Raw genomic sequence first — 26,037 nt, 5'->3', positions numbered from 1 at the left:
AAGACAACTGCTTCCTTGATAGCGTATGGCTTCAGTAAAGGAGTATGAAAATGCTGTGATTCAGATGCACTGCAGCAGGTTCAACTTGGGATAATGGTGCCATCTAGAGGTGTATCTGTGCAATGTTAGTAAACCCATGAAAAGCCATGTGGTCTCAAAACCCCATATGTTTTACTGTGTATTATAACTCATTTGTTTGGATTTCCAAATAGAAGCAAACTTTAACATTATGTAACTATTTATTTATGTCAAAATGAAACAAAACAATCAGTGTTTTCCACAGAATGATTAGCAGTGGCAGTGGTGGGCTAACCTGATTTATTTTAGGTTATATGAATATGAACTTGTCCATGTTTATTGGGCTTTATCCCTTTCGTTCTCTTATCGATGAACCCACACACATCTGCAGCTTTCCTCTTTATCACACACACTGCCCACCCCTCCCAGATTCCATAGGTTTAATTACTTAATCTCTGCTCTTTTGTCAATATTCATAATAATAATAATACGCTAACAGCCTTTATTTACAGAGCTCTTTTCAAAAGCAGAGTTACAAAATGCTTTGCGAGGACAGCAATGATACAACAAAACATAAAACAGACAGGCCATATGATTAAAAGCAAAGGGAAGGTTACAGAATTTAACAAAGTCAAGACATTAAATTCATTTTCGAGAATAGGCTCTCTGGTCAAAGTGTGTTTTCAGAAAAATTACTGACTCAATTGATCTGATGTCCTTGGGCAGATGGTTCCACAGTTTGGTGCCCCATAGCGATTTACCATATCCCAGTGATAATCCTAAACTATGAAGTCAGAACAGCAAGCAGCAAGCATCAGCAGAAAATAATTAAAGTGATAGCATTGGAGGCTCCAGTGATGCTTGATGAAACCTAGTATAATAACATATACTTGACTATCAAGTAAAGTTAACTTAATTTATGGAAGTCTGAGTAGTTATTATGTTATATATGCATGGATCTGGTTTTGATAAAAACAAGAAAGAAATGTGGAAAATATAATTGGATGGCTGCACATATAGCTGGGTGGTGCACCCAAGTATCATATATGTTTGGGAAACACTTTTTTCTAATGTAATAATTTGTTCTCTTTACACAGAGGAGCATGAGGAGTCTGTGTACAACCATTACATCTCAGAAATACGCAACTTCCGCATGCATCTGGAAGCCCACGAAGAACATCTGATCAGGCAACTCCGCACACCGCTGGAGCGAGATGACCTGGACCAGAGTCTGCAGCGCATCACAGAACATGAGGTATCAATTTTGGCGTAATCTAGCATAAAATAGTGAAGGACTAACTCTTTTTTTTTTTTACTTTAATCTTGATTTTCTACATGCTGTTTTGCAGAATAAGACAGCAGAGCTGAATAAACTGAAGGATGACCTTGACGTCATGAAGGAGAAGTGTGAGGTGTTCATAAGACAGGCTGCAGGTTCTCCCTCTGTGTCTAAACTTTCCTCCGAACTCTCCGTTCTTGTTCAGAGCATGGGCCAAGTGCACTCCATGTCCTCCATTTATATGGACAAGTAAGTCATCTCTTTGTCAAGGACCTGATACTTAGATTAAATGGAGTAATGCATTAAAATACCTGAATTTAATTGACTTTTTCTGATTTTGCAGACTGAAAACAGTGAGCTTAGTGGTGAAACATAGCCAGAATGCCGAGGCTCTTGTCAAGGCCTATGAATCCAAACTGTATGAGGAAGATGCTATGAACTCTGACACCAAGTCCATTGAGACAGTCATTTCAACCCTGAAGGTAGTACAGTGTCTCATTTAATATTTCACTACCTTTTACTAAGTTTTTAGCTCATAATAAAAAGTCTTTCCTCTGTGTGGTTGTAGCAATGGCGGTCAGAGATTGATGAGAAGCAGGAGGTGTTCCATGACATGGAGGATGAGCTGCAAAAAGCCCGCGTCATCAGTGATCGCATGTTCAAAGCACATAACGAGCGTGACTTTGACCTGGACTGGCACAAGGAGAAGGCTGATCAGCTGAGTGAGAGATGGCAGAACATTCACTCTCAGATTGACAGCAGGTTAGTCTTCATCTCTTTCCACAGGATTTTGCTTAAACAATTGTAAGGAAATATTTGAATTTATACATTTTGTATTTATTTCAGACTAAGAGACCTGGATGGTATCAACAAATCCCTGAAACACTACAAAGACTCCTTCAGCAGTCTTAATGAATGGGCCCGAGAAATGGAAGCAGCACAGCTAAAGGCCCAAGAAAATAAACCTGAAGATAGCAAGGCACTGGCTGAGCTGTTAAACAAACAGAAGGTACACTAGGATTTCTTTCTTCACTGTCACACAGAGTTCAAATGCAGATTTATAGATGTAGATTTAAAGTACTTTTTTTTAGGTCCTTGTGGCTGAGCTTGAACAAAAACAGAGCAGAATCGATGAGTGCCAGAAGTACTCTGAGCAGTACTCATCTGCAATTAAGGTACTACCACTACTTAGCCATTCTGTTAAACTTTTTTATTATATTTCCAACTTATGCAAGTAGCAGTTGTTTTTCCACTAATATTTTTTAAATAAAGACCTAGCAATGATAAAAATAAAACTGTTGTTTACCTCAGAAGGACACAACCTTATAACCTCACACATGCATATCTTTCCAGGATTATGAGCTCCAGCTGATGACCTTCAGAGCGATGGTTGACTCCCAGCACAAATCCCCTCTGAAGAAACGGAGGATGCATAGCTCTTCTGATGCCATTCAGCAGGAGGTAATACTGTGATTGAATTTACTCAGTACAGGATATTTGAGCTATGTGTAGAACAAATCCAATGACATATTGTCTTCCTTGCTTGATTTCAACAGTTTATGGATCTCCGGACACGCTACACAGCTCTTGTCACCCTCATGACCCAGTATGTGAAGTTCGCGAGCGAAACACTGAAGAGGACTGAAGACGAAGAGGTGAGAGGAGAATATTTTAATACTCCACAGCTCTCTACACTCACAGTGGCTTATGCAGCACATGTTAGACTTTTGGGGTCTTGTAAAGATGCTTTACCTTCTTTAACATTTATCTTTGCCTTATTTTGTTTACAAGATATCTAAGTCTGCTGCTTTGCATTTAAATACTCACAACCTCCAAAACAGGGAGGGTATTGCAAGCCACCTACATCTTTCTGTAACTGAGCTGCACTGAATTTTTTCTTCCTCCTTTTGTCATATCCTTTATTACTTGATTTATCCTGAATGTAAATCTTTGCTTCAGTGTAAAGGAAGCAAAGGTGATGCATGTGTGCATGAACAGGTATGTCTACAGCTGGTGACGGAGAGAGACTTTCTCGTCATCAGAAAGCCTCTCTCGTATTGATCTTTCTGCAAGAAATGCAGCTTCTCCAGGAGATTGAGTAGCATTTATTAATTTTTGATCACAAACATATTTTTAAACCTTTTTTTTCCTGAAGTGAATGACAAAAAGTTTACCAATTAAAGTGTTCGTAAATTAATTGATGAATCATGCTAGTTATAAAATCATGCAGTCTTGCACTTTCCTGGAGGGATTGTTTGCTATTCCTACATCTCTTTGGTAAGATGTAGAATTTTCATGCAGTACATTTTCACAATTTGAATTGAAATAGTGGATGACATGTTTTTTTGCATTATAGATTAGAAAGGCTTATGACAAAGCAGAGAGCGCAAAAAGGACAGAGAGCATGGAGCTCCAGAAAGCTGAAGGAGAAGTCGAGGTTAGTCAACTTAAACATCGGATCGAGGAACAGGAGACTCTGCTGTTTGAGCAACAAGCACAGCTGGAGGAGCTGGAAGCAGAAGTGGAAGCACAACAGAAGACAATCGAGGATCTTACCTTCCAGAAATCACAACTTGAGCATGACGTTGAGCAGTATAGCACCAAATTAGACATAGCTGTAAAAGACAAAGCTGCTAGCGATGAGGAATTAAGTCGTGCCAAGCAGTTAATCGAGCAGTTAGAGGCCAAGTGGGAGTTGGCACAGAAAAACCTGGAAGAAATCTCGAAGAAAACAAAGGAAGACCAAGAAGTTGCAAAACAGAGCTCCCCTCTTGTGAGTAGGTTACACATCGAGGAGGACATTGAGGAACAGGTGAAACGCCAGGAGCAGAGAGTGGTATCAGAAATTCAGGCGGCAGTTCAGAGTGAGTTAACTGCAATTAAAGAAAAAGAGAAAATTATGGATGAAACTCTTCATCAGAAACAGGAGGAACTAGACCTGGTGCAGAGAAAAGCAGAAATGGCTGAAGAGAAAGCACAGAGTTATAAAAAGATGCTGGACGACAGCAATAACCGAGTGAAGAAACTGCAGATGGACATGGAAACTGAAAGAAGCAACATGAGGCAGAAAATAGAAGACGCCCAGCAGGAGGCGCAGAACATGAAGAAATCAATCTATGAGCTTCAAGAGGAGATCAGATCACTCCAAAGAGAGAAGTCCTCACTGGAGCAAAGCACATTCTTCCAAAGCACTGAGGTTGAGGGTCTCAAAGAGCAGCTGAAAATCACACAAGGAGAACTGCATAAGAAAAACTCTGTAGAGCAGGAAAATGTTTTTAAGATTAACAACTTAGAAGAAGAGGTAGCATCCAAGCAGGCTGCAATAGATCAGCTGAAGATGAAGTGCAATGAGCTAACAAGGATAAATGTTTCGACTGATAGCGACATTAGAGGTCTTCAGATCCAGACAGAGTCACTGGAAAAAGAAAGATCATTTTCTGAACAAAAGATAAAGTCTTTAAAGAGTGAGCTAGAGAGCTGGAAACTGCAGCTTCAAGCAGCTAATGATGACAACAACACAATGAGAAGATCAGATCAGGCGTCACAGCTCAAATGCAGGAACCTTGAAGCAGAAATTCAAAAGAGCGAGTTAGTAGCTCAACAGTTGCAGAAAAAGGTAGATGAGTTAAAGCAGATGAATGCAGACATGGAAAATAATCTGAAGAATGCAAGAGCTAAACTTGATCAGGTGACGATGGAAATGGACAGCAAAGATCAGCAAATCAAAATCTTGAAGTCTCAGGCAGAGGGCACCAAATCGCAGGTTAAAATCATTGAGGAAGAGCTAAATAAGAAATCCCAGACTTACTATGAGCTTCAAATGAAACTGCAGGATTACAGCGAGGAGGTGAGGGATATGAACGAGCTGCAGCAGAAAATCAAAACACTCAGCTCAAAGATTCTCAGCTATGAGAGCCAAATTTCCAGTCTGAAATCAGAACTGAATTCAGTGTTGGCTGAGAGAAATACTGCGAATCAAAAGATCCACATGCAAGGTATCGAAATCAATGATTTGAACACAGTGATAGTGAAGAAAAATGCAGAGCTGCAAAAAGAAACCACAGAGAATCAGAAACATCGCAATAAAGTCAAAGACTTAGAAGATGAGCTTTTTAAGGAAAAGCTAAATATTAAAGGGGCAAATAGCAGTGCAGATAAGATTACAGAGAGCCTAAAGCAGGAGATGTATGCTATGCAGAATGACAAGAAATCAACAGAAAGGAAGCTTGAGACCTTGAATATTAAGATTACAGATTTGAATTCTTCCCTGCAAAGAACTAAAGATGAGTTGTCAAAAGAAACCCAAAACAACAAAATAAAAGACTCAAAAATACAACAGCTTGAGAGTGAGCTTCAGAGAAGTAAGGTAGCAATGAAAGAAGCAACATCAAATTCTGACAAATCACGATCAAATCTTCAACATGAAAATACGATCCTTAAGAGGGAGAAAACAGAGGCGGCAGAGAAAAACATGACGTTGGGATCTGAAGTCAGGAGTCTGAAAGAAAAGTTTCAGGGAGCTCAAAGAGAAGCTGAACAAAAGCAAAGAGAAAACTCTGCTCTTCAGCTGAAAGCCAAGCAGATGGAAGAGCAACTGGAGAAGTGCAAGAAAATGCTAGAAGAGCTAAAAGATAAACTAGAGCTCCAGAAAGAAGGCTATGAGAGGCAGCTGTTGCTAGTGCAGACTGAAGTCGAGGAGAAGCTCATTTTACTTCAATCTGAAATCTTGAGTGAAAGCGGCAATTCAAACAAGCAGTTACGCAGCGCAGATCTAGCTGAGATGATGAACAAGCATTTCAAACAGATGAAGACAGTGCATCATACCACCGTGGAAACAAAACACCAAACTGACCAACAGCTGCAAATCAAAATGGACAAACTGGAGCAAGAAAGAACGAAGCTTGGACATGAGCTCTCAAAGGCAAAGTCACAAATTGCCCAACTTGAGGAAGAAAAAGTTAAACTTAGTACAAAGATATGTGCTCTGCAGCGCACCGAGTCAAACGAGTCAGCTAAGTTTAAACAACTGTTGGCTGATAGTGAGCGGAAACTGACACTGAAGGACAAGGAAGCAAAGACACTCCAGGAACAAATCGATACGTACATTAAAGAGATTAAAAGTCTCTACGAAAAGCTGTCAGTGCAGAACCAGGCTGCTTTGTTGAAAACAGGACAAACTGCAGTGCCCTCCTATCAATGTCCAAAGTGCAACCAGGGGGAGGAGATGCTCAAAACGAAAGCCTCATCACAGGTAGGGATGAAGTTAACTCAGCATTATTGCAACACAATGCAACATTTTCATAAGAAAATACCATATACTAACTTAATACATATATTTACATATGTATTGATTATATTTGTAGGTTTTTTAGTTATCTATTAAAAATTCTCTTTACTTAAAAATTCTTCCAATGTCAATCTACAGATGACAACAGTGGAGAGAGAAAGCAATCTCAAAGGACAGGAGCAAGTCAAACAAGATAAAATGGAAGTCAATCACAGCCGAAGCCTTCATGATTCACTAACACAGAGAGCTCTGGATAGCTCTAATAATCAAACCTCCACTGTGCAACAAGATGTACAGGCTATTACTGTGCCAACGCAAGGATACATGGCTTTGTGTGGACTGACGGACAAACAGTCAACTAAAACACATCGAATCATCAGGACAACGACGTATCACATCAATGAAACTTTAAACACGTCAGAGAAGACAGATGAAAAAGTCACTGCTGTATATTCCTCTTCACAAAAGCTCCCAGATCAAAAGAGCAGCACAACTATTCAAATCCTGATCAAATACAAGCTCCTGGATCAAGAGATTTTGCGTAAGCTTGAGTTGGGTCTCATCACACTGGAAGAGGTGCAAGCGTCACTCACTCAGGTTACTGGCAAACCAACCTCGATAGCCGGAGTTTATGTGGAGTCAAGTAAGAAGAAGATCTCCTTCCTCGAAGCTGCTGAGAAAGGCTTCTTAGCTAAGACATACGCTCTTGAGTTTCTCGAGGCTCAGGCAGCATCAGGAAGCCTTATAGATCTAAACACAGGACAAACACACTCAGTGGAGGAGGCTCTGGAGAGAGGGATCATCGAAAAAGGCATGAAAGACAAACTGCTGGAGGCTGAGAAAGCTGCTAGTGGCTACATTCATAATGGCAAGAAGATGTCTACATTTCAAGCAATGGAGGAGAGGTTCCTTGATAGATTCAAAGGCAAGAAGATCCTTGAAGTCCAGGTAGCCACTGGGGGATTGATCAACCCAGATACTGGTGCCAGGGTGCCAGCTAACGCTGCTATAGATCAGGGTCTTATCAATGTAGAGATCCTTCTTGGTCTCTATGATCCAACCATAAATCCTAAAGGTTTCCACAACCCTGACACTGGACAGAAAGCGTACTATGCTGAAATACTGAAGACCTGCCTTTATGATGTTGATGGCGGCGTGTTCCTCTTCCCATTTGGTGAGAGACATCTAACAAGCAACTCTATCACAAGTAGTCACAGAGCTTCTGTCGTCATCAGCAGCTCTGGCGTTGAAATGTCTGCATATGAAGCTTTCAAGGCGGGACACATTGACAAAAAGACGTACCAGTTTCTGTCACAGCAGGAGAGTGAATGGCAGGAAAAGTCTGTCTTTGACACCACAGGGACCCCACTTCACATCATAACTGATGCCAAAAGTGGCCGACAACTTTGTCTAGAGTCTGCTCAAAGTCAGAGATACCTTGAAACATCTGAGCTTGATAGCTACCGCAGTGGCCATCTTAGTATCTTTGAGATTGCTGACATCATATTTTCAAGAATGGTTGTTGTTGAAGATGTGAACAGCCCCATCGCTGGTCTCTGGGACATCACCCAGAAGAAGAGGCTGTCAATATTTCAGGGTTTTCAGCAGGGTTTCACTGACAGAAACACTGCATTACGGCTGTTGGAGGCCCAGGCCTGCACCGGAGGAATATGCGACCAAACCTCAGGAGAGAAAGTTTCTATTGCAGAGGCTCTCAATAGAGGTCTGCTAGACGAATCACTGAGTCAGCAGCTCCAACAGTTTGAACAGGCGTACAACGGCATCGTCCACCCCAAGACTTCAAAGACTGTGCCCATCTCCAAGGCTGTTCAGGAGAATCTCTTCCCAAAGGATGCCGGATTTCGCTGTATTGAGTACCAGCTCCTGACTGGAGGATTGATCAACCCTGACACTCATGACAGAGTCTCACTTGAGGAGGTCATACAGAGCGGACTTATTGACAAAGTCACTGCTGCTGTACTCAAAGATGAGAAGTTCCTCAACAAAAATCTCACCTGTCCCAAGACCAAGAGGAGAATCACGTTTAGGGAGGCACTCGAAAGAAGCGTGTACGACTGCCACACAGGGTTACGGTTACTTGAGGCCATAAAAAATCACGGTTATGGAGCCAAATCGACGTTTCATTATTTTTGGGCATATAAGCATTAAGCAGCTGTAGATATATGCCTGTAGATAGCAGCAACTACACAGTGGGTTTCTGTTCTGTTTGTGTTTGGCTGTGAAGTCACCTTACCTTTTTAGTTCCTGTAAATGTTTTAATGCAGTGATTGTGGATGCTTTCTGTGCTTTGGCATTAATTTTAAATGTGTTTTTTTAATGTCCCTCCTTCTTAGGATTCTCCTCAAGTGATATATTTGTAACAAAGATAACAAAAACCCATCTGTTTGAATTCTAGAGATCTGTTGATGAGGAGAAGAGAGAACATGGTGATAAAGTTAGCAAACTATTGCACTGGATGTCCAATGTGAAACAGACCTCAAACATTGGTGGAAATGCTCTGAAAGATAGCAATGCCAACACAGACGCTTCTAATAAGCCCCAGGTAAATAGTGTGTCATTTGTGGTGTTTTAAAGTGTGTCTTGTCTTCAGTTGCTGCCACAGATATTTTATACGACATATTGCTTTGGTTTAATGGTGAAGAGTATTTTTAGAAGCAGAATTATAAAAGTCATTTGGTGTCACAGTGAATGATTTCTAATAAAGACTCACTGTTTACTTTCTGATTCATTTAATCCATATATTTTAAATTTTAGTTAGTGATCATAATTATTTCATCATATATCCTGTTACCCCAACACTTGGCTTTCATTTTTAATTTTTTTTTTGTTTTCTGAACTAAGTAAAAACAAAGGAAAAGTTGCACAAGCACTCAGAAAAAAATGTCAAAATGGTTTTTTCAGGGTGTTCATGGGATCTTAAAGAGTATTAAAAGTTTTTTAATCAATTTAGCAAAAATTAAGGCTTTTAAAAATATTAAAAAGTTTTAAATGCATAAATATAAGATTTTAATTTTTTTTTTTTTTAAGTTTTAACGATCCAGAGAGGTCTTAGGCTAGTTTTTCTGCTTTTGTGTTTAATATTTGGCTTTAATGACACATAAGATTTGAGCATTTACAATCCACCCAGATTTATAGAAATAAATGATTGAATTCAGTACACTTTTAATTCATTAATAATGAGCTAATAAAGTGAGCTTTGATTGGTCAATAATAGTAAAGTTCTCATTAACACATAAATACTTTTTAAATCTGTGTCGAGGAATATTATAGATATCTTGAAATGGGCAATAATACCTGTTTTTTTTGTCTCAAAACCTTAATGTATGCTGTATTTTTAAAAGTTTACTTACTGAAGCAAAAAGCTTTTAAATATGAACTTCCAGAATATGGTTTTGCTACTCTTAGGCCCCTTTAATAAAAAGAAAAAAACAGAACTTCCATTCTCATGGTATCAGGGTTTTCTCAGAAATCTCCAAGAAAGCTTAATTGGCATACTATGATTAGAAATACTACCAGCATTTTCTTGTCTATTGGCACAAATATAAACTCTACTGTATGTTATTCTAACGGGTTAGAAACTGAAGAGGCGATAGTCTAAAAATGTATGGAAAGGGTCATGAAAAGTTCGTTAAAAGTATTATATTTAATGTCAGATTATCTGTATACGCCCTGATATAGTACTGACAGAGTACAGTTCATTTTATTTGTCCCTGACATTATACAGCTAACACATGAAAATAGATAAAAATCCCTCTATTTTTACTGTACTCCTATAATAGCTTTCTAGTTGTGACAGAATTTTAAATCAAGGAACGATTTGGTGAAACAGCTGGTGGCCTTTAATAGTTTTCAAAATCATTAGATTGTTAGAAAGACACCAAATAAAGGTCAGACTCTCCCTCATTTCAATATTAAATCATATTTGCCAAAAGATAATGCAATTCCCAATCCAAACATTACTATTTGATTAAAAGTTAAACATTTATGTTTTCCATTCAGACCTTCTTTAAGGGTTGAAATTTGTACACAGTGAACAATTTTAAATCACACCTTATATCTAATTATTCTCACCTTCTTTCAGTATTTTTAGATAATGAATAAAGTTTCATGGTGTTACACAGACCACAAGCACTGGGCACATTTTAACCATGGTAGAACCAAGTAAATAATTGTGAGAGGTTTTAGTGTGCAGAAATATATGTCAGCAAGGTTAATTTTAAAAGAAATATTGTGTTTTTTATGAAAAAGATATCTTTTTAAAAATCTTTAAAACAGAAAGATTTTTGAGCATTACTTACCTGCCCCCTAAAAGAATCAAATTCAGCAATAAAATGTGTCATAATTCCAGGTGCAATCTTCCTTTTCTAATTCATTCTAAATTGACAAATTGAAAGCCCCTCTCTAATTTGGTTTCTGAAAATAGTGAAAGCTGTGTCTCATTCTCTTTCTTGCACCAAAGTACAACAATGCAAGAAATGACAGCATTCAATTTTTCCACTAAATTGAATAAATTTCTCATTGCATTAATCTGCATAGTTATTTTATCAGTTCTGCATTCGTGCAGGGCTTCATGTCAAAGTAGATGCTGTATTGTGAGTTTTGTCTTTCTTTAATAATTTATTTATTTTACATAAACTACATTTTTTTCCCATCTAATTCGATAGAAAATCATGACTGAAATTTTTAAAACATCCCTAGTGTGCAAATGTGTGATGATTTGAGCTCTGTATCACTTACTTTAATCAAGTTAGGTACAGCATTATTATATGACATTTACAAGTCAGCTTACTTTATATCAGATATTTATGTTTGTGTTTTAGGTGTCAGTGGAGGAAATGGTCACTAAGAAGGAACAGATTGCAGAAGCACTGAGAGCCACACAAATGATGCTGAACAAACACAGTGACAAGTGAGTCCAGCTCCCATGAGAAGCAGACTTTTCCGTTGTTTGCACCCTCAGACTCATTCTTTGTACTTTGTCTTTCAGGATGACAGAAGAAGAGAGAGAAAAGGCCCAGGAGCAGCTGAAGGAGCTGAATCAGGCATATAATGAACTATCCAAACATTGTTCAGATCAGACGTCCTCTGCAGACGAGGTTGGGCTCCAGGCTGAGTGGTTTATGTTTGTGTCTGATAATGTGTCATTAAACAGAGCCACCAGATGCATGACTAACATTTTTCCTTCTCTCCAGTACAGTTTGAGCATTTGTCTTGTGCATCTCTCTTTTTGTATTCCCTTTCACTGAATCATTAGGTACAGAAAAGACTTCTGAGTATGCTGTGAACATGCCTTGCTGCACCCAGCTTTGATCTGATTATTACCCATGTGTTTGACTTTAAACCTGAACAAGACAATAGATTGGACATGTAAACATTCACCTACAGTTTGTGATTTGACTAACAAACCTCTTTTTGCAAGATGCTGGAAACTGCATTCCCAAATGCATGATAGCTTTATATGTCCATGTCCTGTTGCATCCTTGAAGCAGATTTGCTCTTGATGTTTTAACATGCCTACTTTTGTCTGCCGGTGAGTCAATACTTTGTCTTGTTTTGAATCCTTTAAATTAAAATGCACAATTAACATACAGATTTTTCCTCCAAAATCTTATCAATAAGTTGGGATTTCTTTCCTTTTCCTTAGGATTTCAAATCCAGTGATAATATGCTTCTAACTGGACCCATGAGTGGCCTGTTGGATGACGTAACTGGGGTTCCCCTCCCTCACATGAAGACTGAGGCCTTTAACCTCTTAAAATCCGATCAGGCTGTCTGCCTGGACTCAGATGATGCTTCCAGACAAAGTCACAATCACAAATCCACTCTAACACATTCCCCAAAGCTAGCTGAAACAGACAAGTGCATACAGGGGTCCCATGTCACTTCAGTGTCTCTTTCTGACTTAGCAGCAGCAAGGGAAGAGGCCACGTGTGAGAATCCGATTATTAAAACGATAGAGATCAAGCAAGTCAGTGATGGAGTGAAGGTGTGCTACACTGGGGACACAGTGACCCTAGAGGAGGCGTTTCAGTCTGGTGTAATACCTGCTTCTGTCTATATAGAGATTCTGAAGAGGCAAGAGGGCTGTCGGGATATGATGAATTCTTGCACTAGTGAAGAAATGACATCCTTAGAGCCTTTGCAGGAGACTGAGGCTAGTGAGGTCAGTAGCTTCATATTAAAGTGCCTCAGAAGTAATAAATCACTGACATCAGGGAGGAATATTCACACTCTGAGGAGTTCTTGTGATGGTTTTAGGGATCAGGAGAGTATGTCAAGTCTATTAGATACCCAGGGAACTGCCGATGATGTTATGAGTAGCATTTCAAACCTCCAAAATGCTGATAAGCTAAAGGTGGATGCAGCCGTTCACTGTGATATGATGAACTCAAGCAGCACACTCATTGTACTCAGAAATCAGCAGTTTTTTGGACTTGTGTTGCCTCCCTTTGGAGAAAACAAAACCATATCTGAAACATTCCAAGAACAAATCACCACAGATGAGTTTACAAGCAGTTTGTTCAGGGATCGGAGCAAAATAGCAGCTTTTTACATTCCAGAAGATTCAGAAGTGGTTGACTTCCCCTCTGCGATTCAGAGAGGTTTCATTGACAGCTATACAGCAGAGGTTTTAAAAACCATAGAAATCCCTGATGTTTTCCCTGATGTTGATAAGCTAAATGAAAAGTTTTCATCTTGGCTGATGTATAAAAAACTCACACTTGATGGATGCTATGATGCAGATCATTTAAGAGTAGAAAACATCCCTACTTCTGAAGAAGCAAAGCACTTATTCATCTCCTACCTCTTAGTGAACAGTTACATCGACCCCAAGACGGGAAAAAGGGTCCTTATACTTGATAAACAGCTCAGTAGAATGGTTAGAATCTTTCTCGAAGATCCACTATTTTCTGAAAACACTGAGAAGAATGTAAGTTCTTTAACTTTCAATGTGGATGGTCTTTCAGGAGAGGCAGATTTAGGGATCCCGTTGCACATAAATGAGGATACAGAAGAGCTGATAAAATCCACTGAAGACACATTTGATCATCCTTATCTTGCCTCTTCTGCAACTGGAAGAATTACATTCAATGGCAAAATATACGTGCATGATGAGGCACTAAAAAATCATCCTTTCAGAGATTTTTTGGTCGATAATGATGTCGAAATGCACACCACAGGGCCTGAAGAAGCAGGGGAAACCTTGTGTCAAAATCAGACAGAATTAAGCAAATTTGCTGAAATATTACATGAAAATAGCTGGCAAACTGATGGAAAGGGAGTAGATTATGAAAGTATTAATTTTCCAGCTTTTCCAGGGATGTTAGACCATGCCGGCTCTTCATTAGGGGTGTTTGGAAGTTCTGAAACTTCCTCCCCTCAAACACTACCAGTCTATGAATCATTTTGCAGCGACTCAGGGAGTACAAATTTTACCCAAGCTGAGTTTTTGCACTGTGATGACTCGCTGGAGGGTGAAAATGAGCAATGCTATGTTGTACATCATCTAGAAGCAGAAATAGAGGAAGTGACTGTTATAGATGTCAGCTCAGGGAGCCAGAATGAGCTAGACGGAGCTTTCGGTGAGGGTCTAGTTGAAGAGACGACAGTGCTAGAACTGCTTCAGTTGGAGTCAAATGAAAAAGGCATTGTTAGAGACGAGGAGGGTGCGACGTTTGATTTAAAACAGGCTGATTTAGATACATGCATACCCTCAAATCTTCCTTTTTGTATGGGTGAAGAGCAGAGTCTTTTAAGGTCGTGTCATAATGTTTGCACAAGTGACTCTTTTCAGTCTGAGCCGATAAAAGATGACTTGGAACAACACATTCCCCCTCAAGAAAACAACACTCCTTCCATTTATGATGATGACAATCTGAGCTTTGTCAATATTAATGAAGATGGAAACCCACAGCAGCTGATTGAGAGGAAGGTTGCTGTCTTAGTGCTTAATCTGACCAGTCAGGAGACGGATGACAAAGAGATGGAGAGTGAGCGTCAGGATGCAGAGGTAGCAACAACAGGAAATGCAGATAAGATGACTAACTCCCTTTATCTTCCCCCTGCCTCGGTTGGTGGTCATGAATCTCTAATGATCTCACCACCATTGTGGAGTCAGGTTGCAGCAGAGTGTGTTCATCACACTGAGGGATTGCATTTACCGGCTGAAGACGATGACTCACAGGGTGCAATCAGTCACCATCAGATGGATGCAGCAAGTGCTGCTCCAGCTGCACCGTCACGTCCAGCAAGTCTGAGCAACAGGATTAGTACTGATCCAGAAAGCAAAACTCAACATTCAACATCTGATAACCACTCTGGATCTGACATTTCATCCTTTCATAATGAGTGTTTTATTGCTGGATATGATTTGGACGTAGGCAATGTGACTATTCGTGAGAGTGAATCAGACATTTCCTCATCACATCGCGATGTGTTGTTCAAAGAGAGTAGAATTAAGAATGACACAAGCACACTTCAGACACCTTTGGACTCTGAGCCGACTTCAAGTAGAGATTACTCATCTCTCAGGGATTTAGATAAAAGTGCAGGCATTTCAGTCTCCAAGGGTAATTGCAAAAATGATGACAACATTACAGAAGATGGCAGCAGGATAGAATTACCTCAGCAGGCAGAGCATCACTCAGAAAGTGAATTTAGAGTTGAAACTGAGCCCAGAAGTGTTCAAAATACTCCTAAGTCACATGCTGTTTATGATGAAGCTGCTGCAATGAACGTAAAGCTTTTTACTGCACAGGATTCAGACGATCATGCGCTAACCCCTTCCCAAATTTCTCCTGAAACCAGAGAGTTGCCAGGTTCACAGCACAGTGACTTGGCAGACTTTGAGTTAAGTACAAAAGGTCCATCCAAAGAGAGGCAACACAATGAGATTGTCCCCAACAGAAGTATAACAGAAGACAGTTCTGTGATGATAAATACACAAACAGCAGAGACAGAGCATGAAGAAAGCATAAATATTGGTGGAAAAGTCTCAGGAAATTCAGAAAGTACAATGGAAGGAGAAATAATATCAGATACTCTGCCAGAGGACAAAAGATCAGATAAGTGTACTGCTGAGCATCCCCAGAAAGTCCCGTCAGAGAGCTGTGTTACATCTTCCGCTCCGTCAGTGTTTTCTGAGGCTGTTAGGACTCATCCAGATGACCAGGAGGTTTTAATTGAAAAAGAGATGCATGACAGTGATCTGCAAAAGGCACCACCCCAAGAAAGTGACAGTACTGATGCCTCAATCACAAAAACTCCCAAACTTTTAGACAAAGACAGAGAGACATTACATGAACTTATAGAGAGCACTCAACCCGATCTCCTCATGGACTTGCTCAAGCAAAGCACCCTCTCTATGAAAAGTAAAGAAAAATACAGCTCAGAAATGATCATGCAGGATGGCAAAGCGAGTGAAAAGGCAGAAAAGTCTGAGACTCCAAACATCCAGCTGCAGCTGGTGGAGGTTCTTAAATCTGTCTCCTCAAGTCAAGACCTGTCAATGCTCCAGGAAGTGATGGACACGCTGAACACGGCTCTGGGGGGAGAGTCTCAGGAGGAGCGGCGGCATGTGCTGGAGAGCATCAAGGAGGAGAGCTCAGACGAGGGCTCAGATGAAAATGAATGCCACTCTGCAACAGGTCACCAAACATCCCCTCAGTCTGTCCAGACAGATGCCTGCAAAGTTGAGGAGGTCAAAAGCAAGGTAGACTTCTTGCTGTTTCATGACTCTCTATTAGGTTTTCATATAGGAAGAATCTGCTTATCTGTTTCTAATTTTTCTGTCTTTCTCAGCTATTCTCAATCCAGGATTATTTGGAGTGTGTTGGGAGACTTCAGGACCATGCAGATGTTTTAGATGATGTTGGAAATGATCTTTTAATCCAGACTCCTGTAGGCAACAACATGGAAGAACTACAGGTCCAAATAGAAGAATGTCAGGTTAGAAACCAACCAATGAACTGCATTTGTCATCTACTGTGTGAAACATGTGCTGGAAGTTTTTCATTTTTGTTATCTATGAACTCACAATATCCCAAACATTTATGCTATTTATCCAGTCTCTAGAGTCCCAGCTCTCTAGACTTGCTGGTGTCCTAACAGCAGATATGGAGAAAGCCAAGCAGCTCTTAAATTCTGTCGATGAGGGTGTTCCCATACAGATCCAACAAGATCTGGCCTCAACCTATCTGGAGTTAGAGCCCAATTTTGTTGCTGTGTCCCAAATGTGTACAGACAGGTGTAACTCCCTTTATCAAGCAATGGAGGCAGGAAAGGTGAGTTGTCATTGCCGGTATTAGAATATAACAATGTTTGAGCTGCATCATTTATCATCCAATTAATGTGATTTTAGGCATATCTGGATTCTACATACCAGAAGCATCTCAGTGATCTCAATGAATTAGTTGAAATCATCCAAAACAGCTCTGAGATAACAGACAATCTGAACGCTTGTGATGTGGACACGCTTAGCAGTTTGATCCAACAGAACAAGGTAACTTAAGTCTGATTTTAAGCATTCATATTCTTCAGTAACTGCAGCATCTCAGCATATTTCTGTCTTTGTTTCCAGGACATTGAGAGCAATCTGCAAAAAAAAGCTCGACTCAAGTTAGAGGACCTCACCTTTGAAATCCAGTGCTTTATTTCTGAGCATGCTCAGTTCCTGAGTCCTGCTCAGAGCAGCTACCTCCTTAAGTACCTCAGCAGCACACAGCGAGCATTCAGGGAACAGACGGACAGGCTTCTTACCCAGAGGAGTGACCTTAATGTCCTTCTGGACACTAGGGAGAAGGAGAGCCAGCAGAAGGTCTGCCTGTGGATATATCAACAGATGTTTTCTTTAAATAACATCTGTTAATACTTTTTTATGAAATATTTATAGTACATGTAGTTTACTGAATATAACATGTTAGTTGTGAGATTTAAGCATTACTGCTATAGTATGAACTGTTGAAAAGTAAAAAAAAAACTTTAGTGATTCAGCAAATTAGAAAATCAAAAGCTATTGGCAAAATTGACTAATTTTATGCTAAACATTAATGACATGCAACATGACAAGCCTTAGGTCAGGCAGCTAAAAAAAACAGAGTTTATTTCATTCCAATATTGATTTTTTTTTTTGCAGTCTTGCTGAATTTACTATTAAAAATATTTCAGAAGGAGTCCATAATCTTAAGTAGCATCTTTTTGTTGTATCATTTTTTTATCTTTGTACCGTTTCTATGAAAAGTATTCACCCTCTTTGATGTTTTAACCTTTTATTGATTTTATAAATCAATCATGATTCATAAAATTTGGCTTTGTAGACAAAAAGACTACATGAAAACTCGTCCTTAATGTCGAAATGTCAACAGATTTCTACAAAGTAATGTCATTAAACAAAAACATGAAAAACTGCTCAAGCTCTGTCAGCTTGCACGCAGATCGTGCGTTTTCATGTTCAGCCACAGATTCTGTAACGGATTGAGGTCTGGGTTTTGACTCAGCCACTCCAGAGCATTCACCTTGTTATCTTGAAACCTTTTCTATGTAGCATTCGCTGTATACTTCGATTCATTCTCTTAGTGGAAAATGAATTTTCTCCCAAGCTGTAGTTCTCCTGCAGATTGAATAAGATTGTCCTCCAGGATTTTCCTGTATTTTGCTACATTCATTTTTCCGTGAATGCATCTCCACAGTATGATGATGCCACCACCATGCTTCTTAGCGGGGATGGTGTGTGTGGTGATTTGCAGTGTTTGGTGTCTGACAAACATAGCATTTTGTCTGATGGCCAAAAAGCACCATTTTGGTCTTATCAAACAAAAGACCTTTCCCCACTTGACCATGGAGTCTCCCCCATGCCTTTTGACAAACTCTGTTAGATATTTAATGAGTTTTCTTCAACACACGTTCCATATTCCTTCCATTTCTTGATGCAGGATTTATCTGAACTCCAGGGGATGTTCAGTGCCTTGGAATTTTTTTGTATCCATCCCCTGACTTCTACTTTTCTCTGAGTTGCATGGAGTGGTCTTTTGTCTTTATGGTGTAATGGTAGCCAGGAATACTGATTAACCAGTGACTGGACCTGCTAGATACAGGTGTCTTTATACTACAGTCACCTGAGACACAATCACTACACTGCAGTGATCTCCATTTCGCTAATGGTGAGACTACTAGCACCAATTGGCTGGACCTCTGTTGAATGTTGTCAAACACTTTAAAGAGGATGAATATTTATGCAATCAGTTTTTTTTTACCTTATTTTTACATTTTTGTTTAATTGATAATATTTTGTAAATAAAAATCTGTTTTCACTTTAACATTAAAGAGTGGTTTTGTACTTTTATTGTACAAAACCACCAAAAAAGTCCTAATTTTATTGACCATGGCTGATTTTATAAAATCATCCAAGGGGGGTAATACTTACTATAGGCACTGTATGTTTTCTTGAATATTTTATTGCCTTTTATTTTTAGGATTCATAACTGGGATTTATCCTGTGAACCCTTTTACCACATTGCATGCCGAAGAGCCTGATCACTCCTGCAGACTAACCTTTGTGCTGATATTTTCTACAGGCCTTGAAGACATCAGAAAACAAGTGTTTGCAGGCAATGCAGCTTCTTAGATGGAAAACTTAACACCTGCAACAAGTCTATTAACAAGCTGGATTGGATGTCCTCTAAAAAGACCAAAATGGCAAAAAGCATGTTCACAGCATACTAGAGTTTTTGCACTGTTATGAAAGAAAATAGTGTCCTTTAAAGCAGATTTTGCATGTCTCTATGTGCTTTTATTGTCTCTTCAACCTTGTTTTGTTGTTTGTGTTCCCCGTTATTGATTTGGGTTTTCAGGATTTTTTTAGTGGATGTGAATTGTCTTATTTGTAGAGGATTTAGTTTTTTTTTTCTTTATGAACAGTCCTTACAGGAGAAACACAAGGAGTTCACAGAGAAGTTGGAGGAGGTGTGCGATAATCTCACCCTGACAGAAAACCACCTGATTGGACATAAGCAACAGGCTGAAAATGCTGAGAGTGTCACAGACCTGCAGCAGTACCAGCAGGAGCATCAGGTTTGACATTAATCTCCTTTGCATGGTTTGATGTCTTTTTATCAGCTGAAACTCATACCGACCCCGTTCTTCCTCTGTCTGTTTTCCAGGCCCTGCAAAAAGATGTGTTGACAAATGCCAGTGCCTTAAATGAAGTCATCAACAGTACTAAAAAGTTTCTGGAGGAAAACCGCAACAAGCTGACGCCGGATGAAATTGCCAGCATTGAAAACAAGTTGGAAGAGGCAAAAAGCAAAGCAAAGATCATCAACCAGCGAGCTGAGGAGTCCAGGAAAGATTTGGAGAAGGTTGTTACCACTGCTATAAAACAGGAGAGTGAAAAGGTAAGAGTTCAGACTAGCTTCATATGTACTGTATGTGAAAAATGTGCAAAACTCAGTTTTAAGATGCAGTTTACCGACATACTTTTATTGTGAACAGATTGTCTTAATTTGGTTCACCATGTTTTTTTCCTTAAATTGATCTGTTTCTGTAGGCTGCAGCTGTTGAGCGGCTAGAAGAAAGCAAGAACAAAATCGAGGGTCTTCTGGACTGGATATCAAACATAGGCAATCAAAATGAGAATGGTCTGGATCAAACTGACCATATAAGCAAAGAAAATGGAAACCTGCCAGAAGAGACCTTAGCAAAGGGACTGATGGGAGATGATGATGACGCAAATGGAAACGCTATGCAGACCTCTGAGAAGGATTTTGACAGTGAGGCCAGTGGGAAGAATGACACCTCCCTGGACCTTGATAAGCAGTACGACAGAGTCAAGGTACAGTTGTTTGCTGCAAAAAAGTTGATATTTTTACTGGAATTAATATTTACATTTGATATTTTTACAGGATTATACTCATTCTTTCATCTGTGCATTAATAAATATTTCAGGGTGATACTTGAGACTGCTCATCTTGTTTTAATTTAAAGCAGAAAGACACTAGTAGTAAGAACACACAGAAATTCAACCTTGAAAAAATCAAATGTCTTTTTCAATTTCTAAATCTGTTTCACAGTGATTGCTTACAGGTCCCATAGCAAAAAACATCTGCATTATATTGTTTTTGACATTTTGAAATAAAAAATCACTCCCTTGCTGGAATAATTGTAATTGAAACATGGTATTTGGCATTGGAGCAGACTTAACATTAAAAGCTTCTGTTTTTGTTCAAACAGTAGAGGAAAGATGTGTTTTGATTGTTTAGTCTTAGAGTAGATAATGCAGACTGACATTTGCGGATGCAGCTCAAAAAAATAGAATATCTAAAAAAAAAAAACATTTCTTCCCTCTGATTTATTTAAAAAATGAAACTTCCATATATTCTTGATTTCTTCACATACATATATTGATGATTACAGCTTACAGCTCACAAAAAAGTGAAAAAATCCACTGTCTCATATTATCAGAATGTAACAAAACACCAGTCTAAAAATGATTTAGAATACAGAAATGTTGACGTTCTGGAAAATTCTGTTCATTTTTGCACTCAGTAATTGGTTGGGGCTCCTTTTGTACAAATTACTGCATCTATGTGACGTGGCATGGAGCCATTCAGTCCGTGGCACTGCTGGGGTGTTATGAAGTCCAGGTTGCTCTGAAAGCAGTGTTAATTTTGTTGACTAATTATTTTCGTCATAGTTTTCGTTAATAGCCTTTTTTCCCCTGACGAAAACTAGACAGTAACTAATAAAAACAAGTGCACATAGAGAAAAAAACTACAACTAAATTAATTGACATTTTAGTCAACAAATAAAAACGAGACAAAAATGTTTGATAGAGACTTTATCCAATCAGACCTAATTTCGTCATGTAGAAAGTAGGGGCAAGTTAGGCATATTTCCAATCACAGATACTTTGGCTGTGTGGGAAAGTGGGATGAGATACGGGGGAGATCCAATCACACCTGCTTTTGCTGTGTGGTGGCGGGGTAAGTTGGGGAGAGACCCAATCAGTTGACTAAATTTACTGTAAATTTCGTTGACTAAAATGTTGGGAAGTTTCGTCAACTAAAATTAGACTAAAACTAAAACAATTTAGATGACTAAATTATGACTGAAACTAAAAGATATTTTTGGGAAAAGACTATAACTAAAATTAAATTAAAAAGTGCTGTCAAAATTAACACTGTCTGATAGCAGCCTTTACCTCAGCTATATAGTTGAGTCTGGTGTCTCTCATCTTTGTCTTGACATTTCCCCAGTTACTCTCTTTGGAGTTCAGGTCAGACCAGTTGGCTGGCCAATCAAACACAGTAATACTTTGGTCAGCAAACCAGTTTCTGGGAGTTTTGGCTTCACTGTAGGTAGGTGCCAAGTCCTGCTGGAAAAGAAAATCAGTTTATCCATAAAGCTTCTCAGCAGATGGAAGCATGAAGGGCTCTTTAATCTCCTGGTGGACGGCTGACAGCTTTGACTCTGGACTTGATAAAGCTCAGTGGACCAACAGCAGATGACATGGTACCCCAAACCATCACTGACTGTGGTAACTGAAAACACTGGACTTCAAGCACCTTGGATTCTGTGTCTCTCCAGACTGAGGGACCTTTATTTCCAAATAAAACTCAAATTTACTTTCATCTGAAAACAGAGCTTTGGACCACTGAGTCCAATTCTTTTTATCCTTAGACCAGGTGAGACGCTTCTGACATTGTCTTTGGTTCAGGAGTGGCTAGAAACTAAGAACACAACACTTGTAGTCCATTTACTGGACACGTCCGTGTGTAGTGGCTCTTGATCCACAGACTCCAGCCTCAGTCCACTTCCAAGTTTTTTAATCTGCTTTTGAAGGCTGAGCTCATCCCTATTGCTTGTGCTCCTTTTCACACTTTTCCCTCCGGTCAGTTTTCTATGAATATCCTTAATAAAGCCACTGAGAACAGCCTGCCCTTTCAGCAGTGACCCCCTATGGCTTACCCTCCATGTGGAGGGTGTCAGTGATTATCTTCTGGACATTTGTCAAGTCAGCAATATTCCTCATGATTGTGGTTGTGTGAACTGAACCAGAGTGAGAGAATGAAGACTAAGGAGACCTTTGAAAATTGGTCTTTTCCACAATATTGTAATATTTTTAGGAAGTGGATTTTAGATTTCCGTGAGCTGTTAGTCCTCATCATCAAGATTAAAACAAAAACAGTCATAAAATATTTTACTTTGTAAGAAGTAAATCACAGGGATAATGAACCTTTAAACAGTAAAAAATAATTAAGAAAATAAGCATATACTTTTAGATTGGATGTTGAGATTGATATTACAGTGGTATGTGTCAGTATTGTGTCCTAAAGAGTTTTTGTCTCCACAGTCTCGTCATCAGGAGATCCTTTCCCAACAGCAGGATCTGATCATGGCCACACAGTCAGCCCAGGCTCTCCTTGACAAACAAGCAGACGTGCTTTCTCCACAGGAGAAACAGAAACTACAGAAAAACATCCAGGAACTGAAGGGCCGATACGACGCCTCGCTGACTCAGGCTGAACAGCAGATGAAGCAGGTGCAGTGTGTGCAGGAGGAGCTGAAGAAGTTTCTGGATGACTGCAAGGAGTTTGAGGGCTGGTTGGACCAGACAGAGGCTGAAGTGGAGGAGCTGGGAGCTCCTGCTGGTTCTCTTAATATCCTCTCTGATAAACTCCAGCGACAGAAAAGCTTCTTAGAAGATGTGATTTCACATAAGGGGGATCTTCGCTTCATCACCATCTCAGGCCAGAAAGTACTAGATGTGGCTAAAGCCTGTGGACTTAATGACCCTGCAGTGATGAATGCTCAGCTTCACGTCGATACTTCAGGGACCTGTTCTGCTGTCAAAGATAAATTGGATTCAGCGGCCAGCAGATACAAAACGCTGCATGCACAGGTATTTTACTCTGCAGTTTATATTGTGCTTAAAATTTTGCAATAGCTTCTTTCACCACTAAGGGGAGGTATTTGTCTTCAGTGTCATACTGTGAGGCTGACTGAGAGGTCAATCTCACTTTACATGAAGTAATATTTAATTTCATTGGTTTCAGTGGAACCAGCTTGGGAACAACCTCAAAGACGTGGTTGACAAATACAAGAAATATGATGACTCAAGTGCCGGTCTTTTGAAGTGGCTTAACAGCTCAGAGGAGGAGGCGAGAAAGCAGCAATCAGAGGCCATCGCAGCTGATCCACAAACACTGCAGAAACAGCTGGAGGACACCAAGGCAAGAAAAGTGAAAGCCAGAGCTTTAGTAACAAGGCTTGATGTGGTGTGCAACTCAGGATTTATGTCTGAATTCATCACAAACTATTTTTGTTTTTCATTTTTGTCTATCAATCTCATAGTCAACAGGAGTTTTGTGAAAAATCCTCATCATATTGCATTATAATTTGATTTTTTTTTTAACGGCACTAGTTGAAAAAGGCAGCCCTTTACCTGAGCCCCACTATTTTATCAGTAAACCTTTCATTATTTTTGTTTGAACTGTAATAGATGTTATGATATGACCTACCAAGATAAAGGTAAAAAATGATTGCTTTATTCAGTATGAACACATGCAGTGTTTGGGCCACTGGTTTAGAGGGCCATGGCACAACAGACCAGTCCTACCATATACAGTGTTTCCACTGACTTAAGTACAACATAGCTATTTTTAGCTCTGTGTTCAGATTCAGACCCACATGTGAATAGTTTTACTCTAGTTATTTGTGCCTGCACACTCCTACAAGGGATAAGAAACTAAGCTGTCTCTGTCAAAACTTTGGCTGTAGTTTGCTCAAACATTTCTCTGTAGGGAGGTAGTGACTTACAGCAACGATATGCCCAGATAAGAGGCGCCTGAGGGCCTGCTATGGAGCAGCGTGCTTCTGGCTATGATTACAAATCACTGAGAAGAATCTCTCTGCCTTTCTGTGAATGTAATATTAGATTCAGGCAGTTACATCAAACCAAATCAGTGAAATGACTCAATTTTTCCACAGATATTCAAGGATCCCTTACACATCATCACTCCTACATTTCTATTTTTAATCCAGAATACTGGCAAAAATATTACCTGAATAATAATGTGTAAATATTAGCAGATGTTAAGTTCTGTGTGATTCTTTTGACCCCTCTTTATTTATTGATCCACAGGTGCTACAAGGTCAGATGACGGGGCATCAGACGGCCATCGACACACTTCGCAAAACAGCAGAGTCTTTGATAACGTCTGAAGGAGACCTCCTAAGCAACCCTGATGAGATCCAGGAAACAGTGGGTCAGTGTTGATTTTGTGGACTAAAATATGACCAAAAATGTTGGTTGACAACTTTTTTTCCATGGGAAAGATGGGTCATTGATAAGCAAAAAACAGATCTTTGATAATGAAATGTGATGAAAAGTACGCTTTCCCCTATTATCAACCATCAGACAATGAGAAATCACAGTCTTCTTTAAATGACCTGATTTGTTTCCATTCATTGTAGATGACATAGTCGAGCGCTATGACAACCTGTCCAAGTCTGTGAGTGACCGAAATGAGAAACTGCAGATCACCCTGACTCGCTCCATGAGTGTTCAGGATGGTTTGGACGAGATGATGGGATGGATGAAGGGAGTGGAGGCCAGCGTAAAGGAGAAAGGACAAATTCCTCTGGACTCTGCATCCCTTGGAGATGTCCTAAGCAAGGAAGCAGTACGTGTTCTTCTTATCACTTTTAGCAGTCCAGTAATTATAAAGTATGACTATGACTTTACTTTTTACATGGTGTATTAGCTCCTCAACAAGCTCCATATTCACCCCATTAGGTATTAATGTTATCCTTCTTATATTCAAGGCATTAGAACAAGACATAGCAAGTCGCCAGAGCAGCATCTCAGCCATGAAAGCCAAAGTGAAGAAGTTTGTGGAGACAGCAGATCCCTCTGCGGCTGCTCTCCTGCAGTCTAAGATGGACGCTCTCTCCCAGCGCTTCACTGACACCTGTGATGAGCACAAGCAGAAAGTTTCCCAGCTTGAGAAGCTGAAGGAAAAGGTGGACCAGTTTGAGGAAGTCGCAGATAAAGTCCAGCAGTTTGTGGTGAAGCGGTCACAAGATCTGAATGAGACGGACGGGCCGGGGAAAACATTTGATGAAGTGTCTCAGCTCATGAAGGTAACCACTGCTGACGCTTACTGACCTTTGTCTGTTTTTTTACCGCCAAAAAACCCCAACTAATTATTATAATTTTACTACAGAATACCAAAGCTGAGATGGCAGACTATTCAAGTGATTTGGAGAAGCTACAGACACTTTCCAAAGAGCTTTCTGAACTCAACCCTGATGGAAACAAATCCCAGATCCAGAATAAGCTTGACAATCTTGCTAATACTTTCAACACCTTCAAAAATACTGTCAAAGAAAAGTAAGTATTGAAAGGGGAAAAGGGAGTCTTATATCTGTACTT

At 39.6% G+C, this 26,037-nt stretch overlaps 1 protein-coding gene across 15 annotated transcripts in view; it reads left to right on the top strand.

The window, feature by feature from the left end:
• dst (dystonin) overlaps window positions 1-26,037 on the top strand; it is a 172,688-nt gene that overhangs the window by 85,313 nt on the left and 61,338 nt on the right. For 14 of the 15 annotated variants that reach the window (XM_041788873.1, XM_041788874.1, XM_041788870.1 and 11 more), the window contains 25 exons: window positions 1,116-1,273; window positions 1,368-1,546; window positions 1,641-1,779; window positions 1,866-2,059; window positions 2,144-2,306; window positions 2,389-2,472; window positions 2,651-2,758; window positions 2,854-2,952; window positions 9,001-9,147; window positions 11,426-11,514; window positions 11,593-11,701; window positions 12,250-16,317; window positions 16,407-16,553; window positions 16,673-16,888; window positions 16,966-17,106; window positions 17,185-17,421; window positions 19,521-19,673; window positions 19,763-19,996; window positions 20,149-20,433; window positions 22,954-23,502; window positions 23,657-23,833; window positions 24,745-24,868; window positions 25,077-25,285; window positions 25,428-25,745; window positions 25,829-25,995. In XM_041788873.1, the coding sequence (XP_041644807.1) occupies window positions 1,116-1,273; window positions 1,368-1,546; window positions 1,641-1,779; window positions 1,866-2,059; window positions 2,144-2,306; window positions 2,389-2,472; window positions 2,651-2,758; window positions 2,854-2,952; window positions 9,001-9,147; window positions 11,426-11,514; window positions 11,593-11,701; window positions 12,250-16,317; window positions 16,407-16,553; window positions 16,673-16,888; window positions 16,966-17,106; window positions 17,185-17,421; window positions 19,521-19,673; window positions 19,763-19,996; window positions 20,149-20,433; window positions 22,954-23,502; window positions 23,657-23,833; window positions 24,745-24,868; window positions 25,077-25,285; window positions 25,428-25,745; window positions 25,829-25,995 (8,494 nt within the window). The remainder of the gene's footprint in view (window positions 1-1,115; window positions 1,274-1,367; window positions 1,547-1,640; window positions 1,780-1,865; window positions 2,060-2,143; window positions 2,307-2,388; window positions 2,473-2,650; window positions 2,759-2,853; window positions 2,953-9,000; window positions 9,148-11,425; window positions 11,515-11,592; window positions 11,702-12,249; window positions 16,318-16,406; window positions 16,554-16,672; window positions 16,889-16,965; window positions 17,107-17,184; window positions 17,422-19,520; window positions 19,674-19,762; window positions 19,997-20,148; window positions 20,434-22,953; window positions 23,503-23,656; window positions 23,834-24,744; window positions 24,869-25,076; window positions 25,286-25,427; window positions 25,746-25,828; window positions 25,996-26,037) is intronic. The other variant, XM_041788878.1, reaches the window with a different exon arrangement.

This window comes from Cheilinus undulatus, linkage group 6 (genome assembly GCF_018320785.1).
Source record: "Cheilinus undulatus linkage group 6, ASM1832078v1, whole genome shotgun sequence".
Lineage (NCBI taxonomy): Eukaryota > Metazoa > Chordata > Actinopteri > Labriformes > Labridae > Cheilinus > Cheilinus undulatus.
Note: the sequence above shows the minus strand (reverse complement) of the source record. Positions and strands in the feature narration are given on the sequence as shown.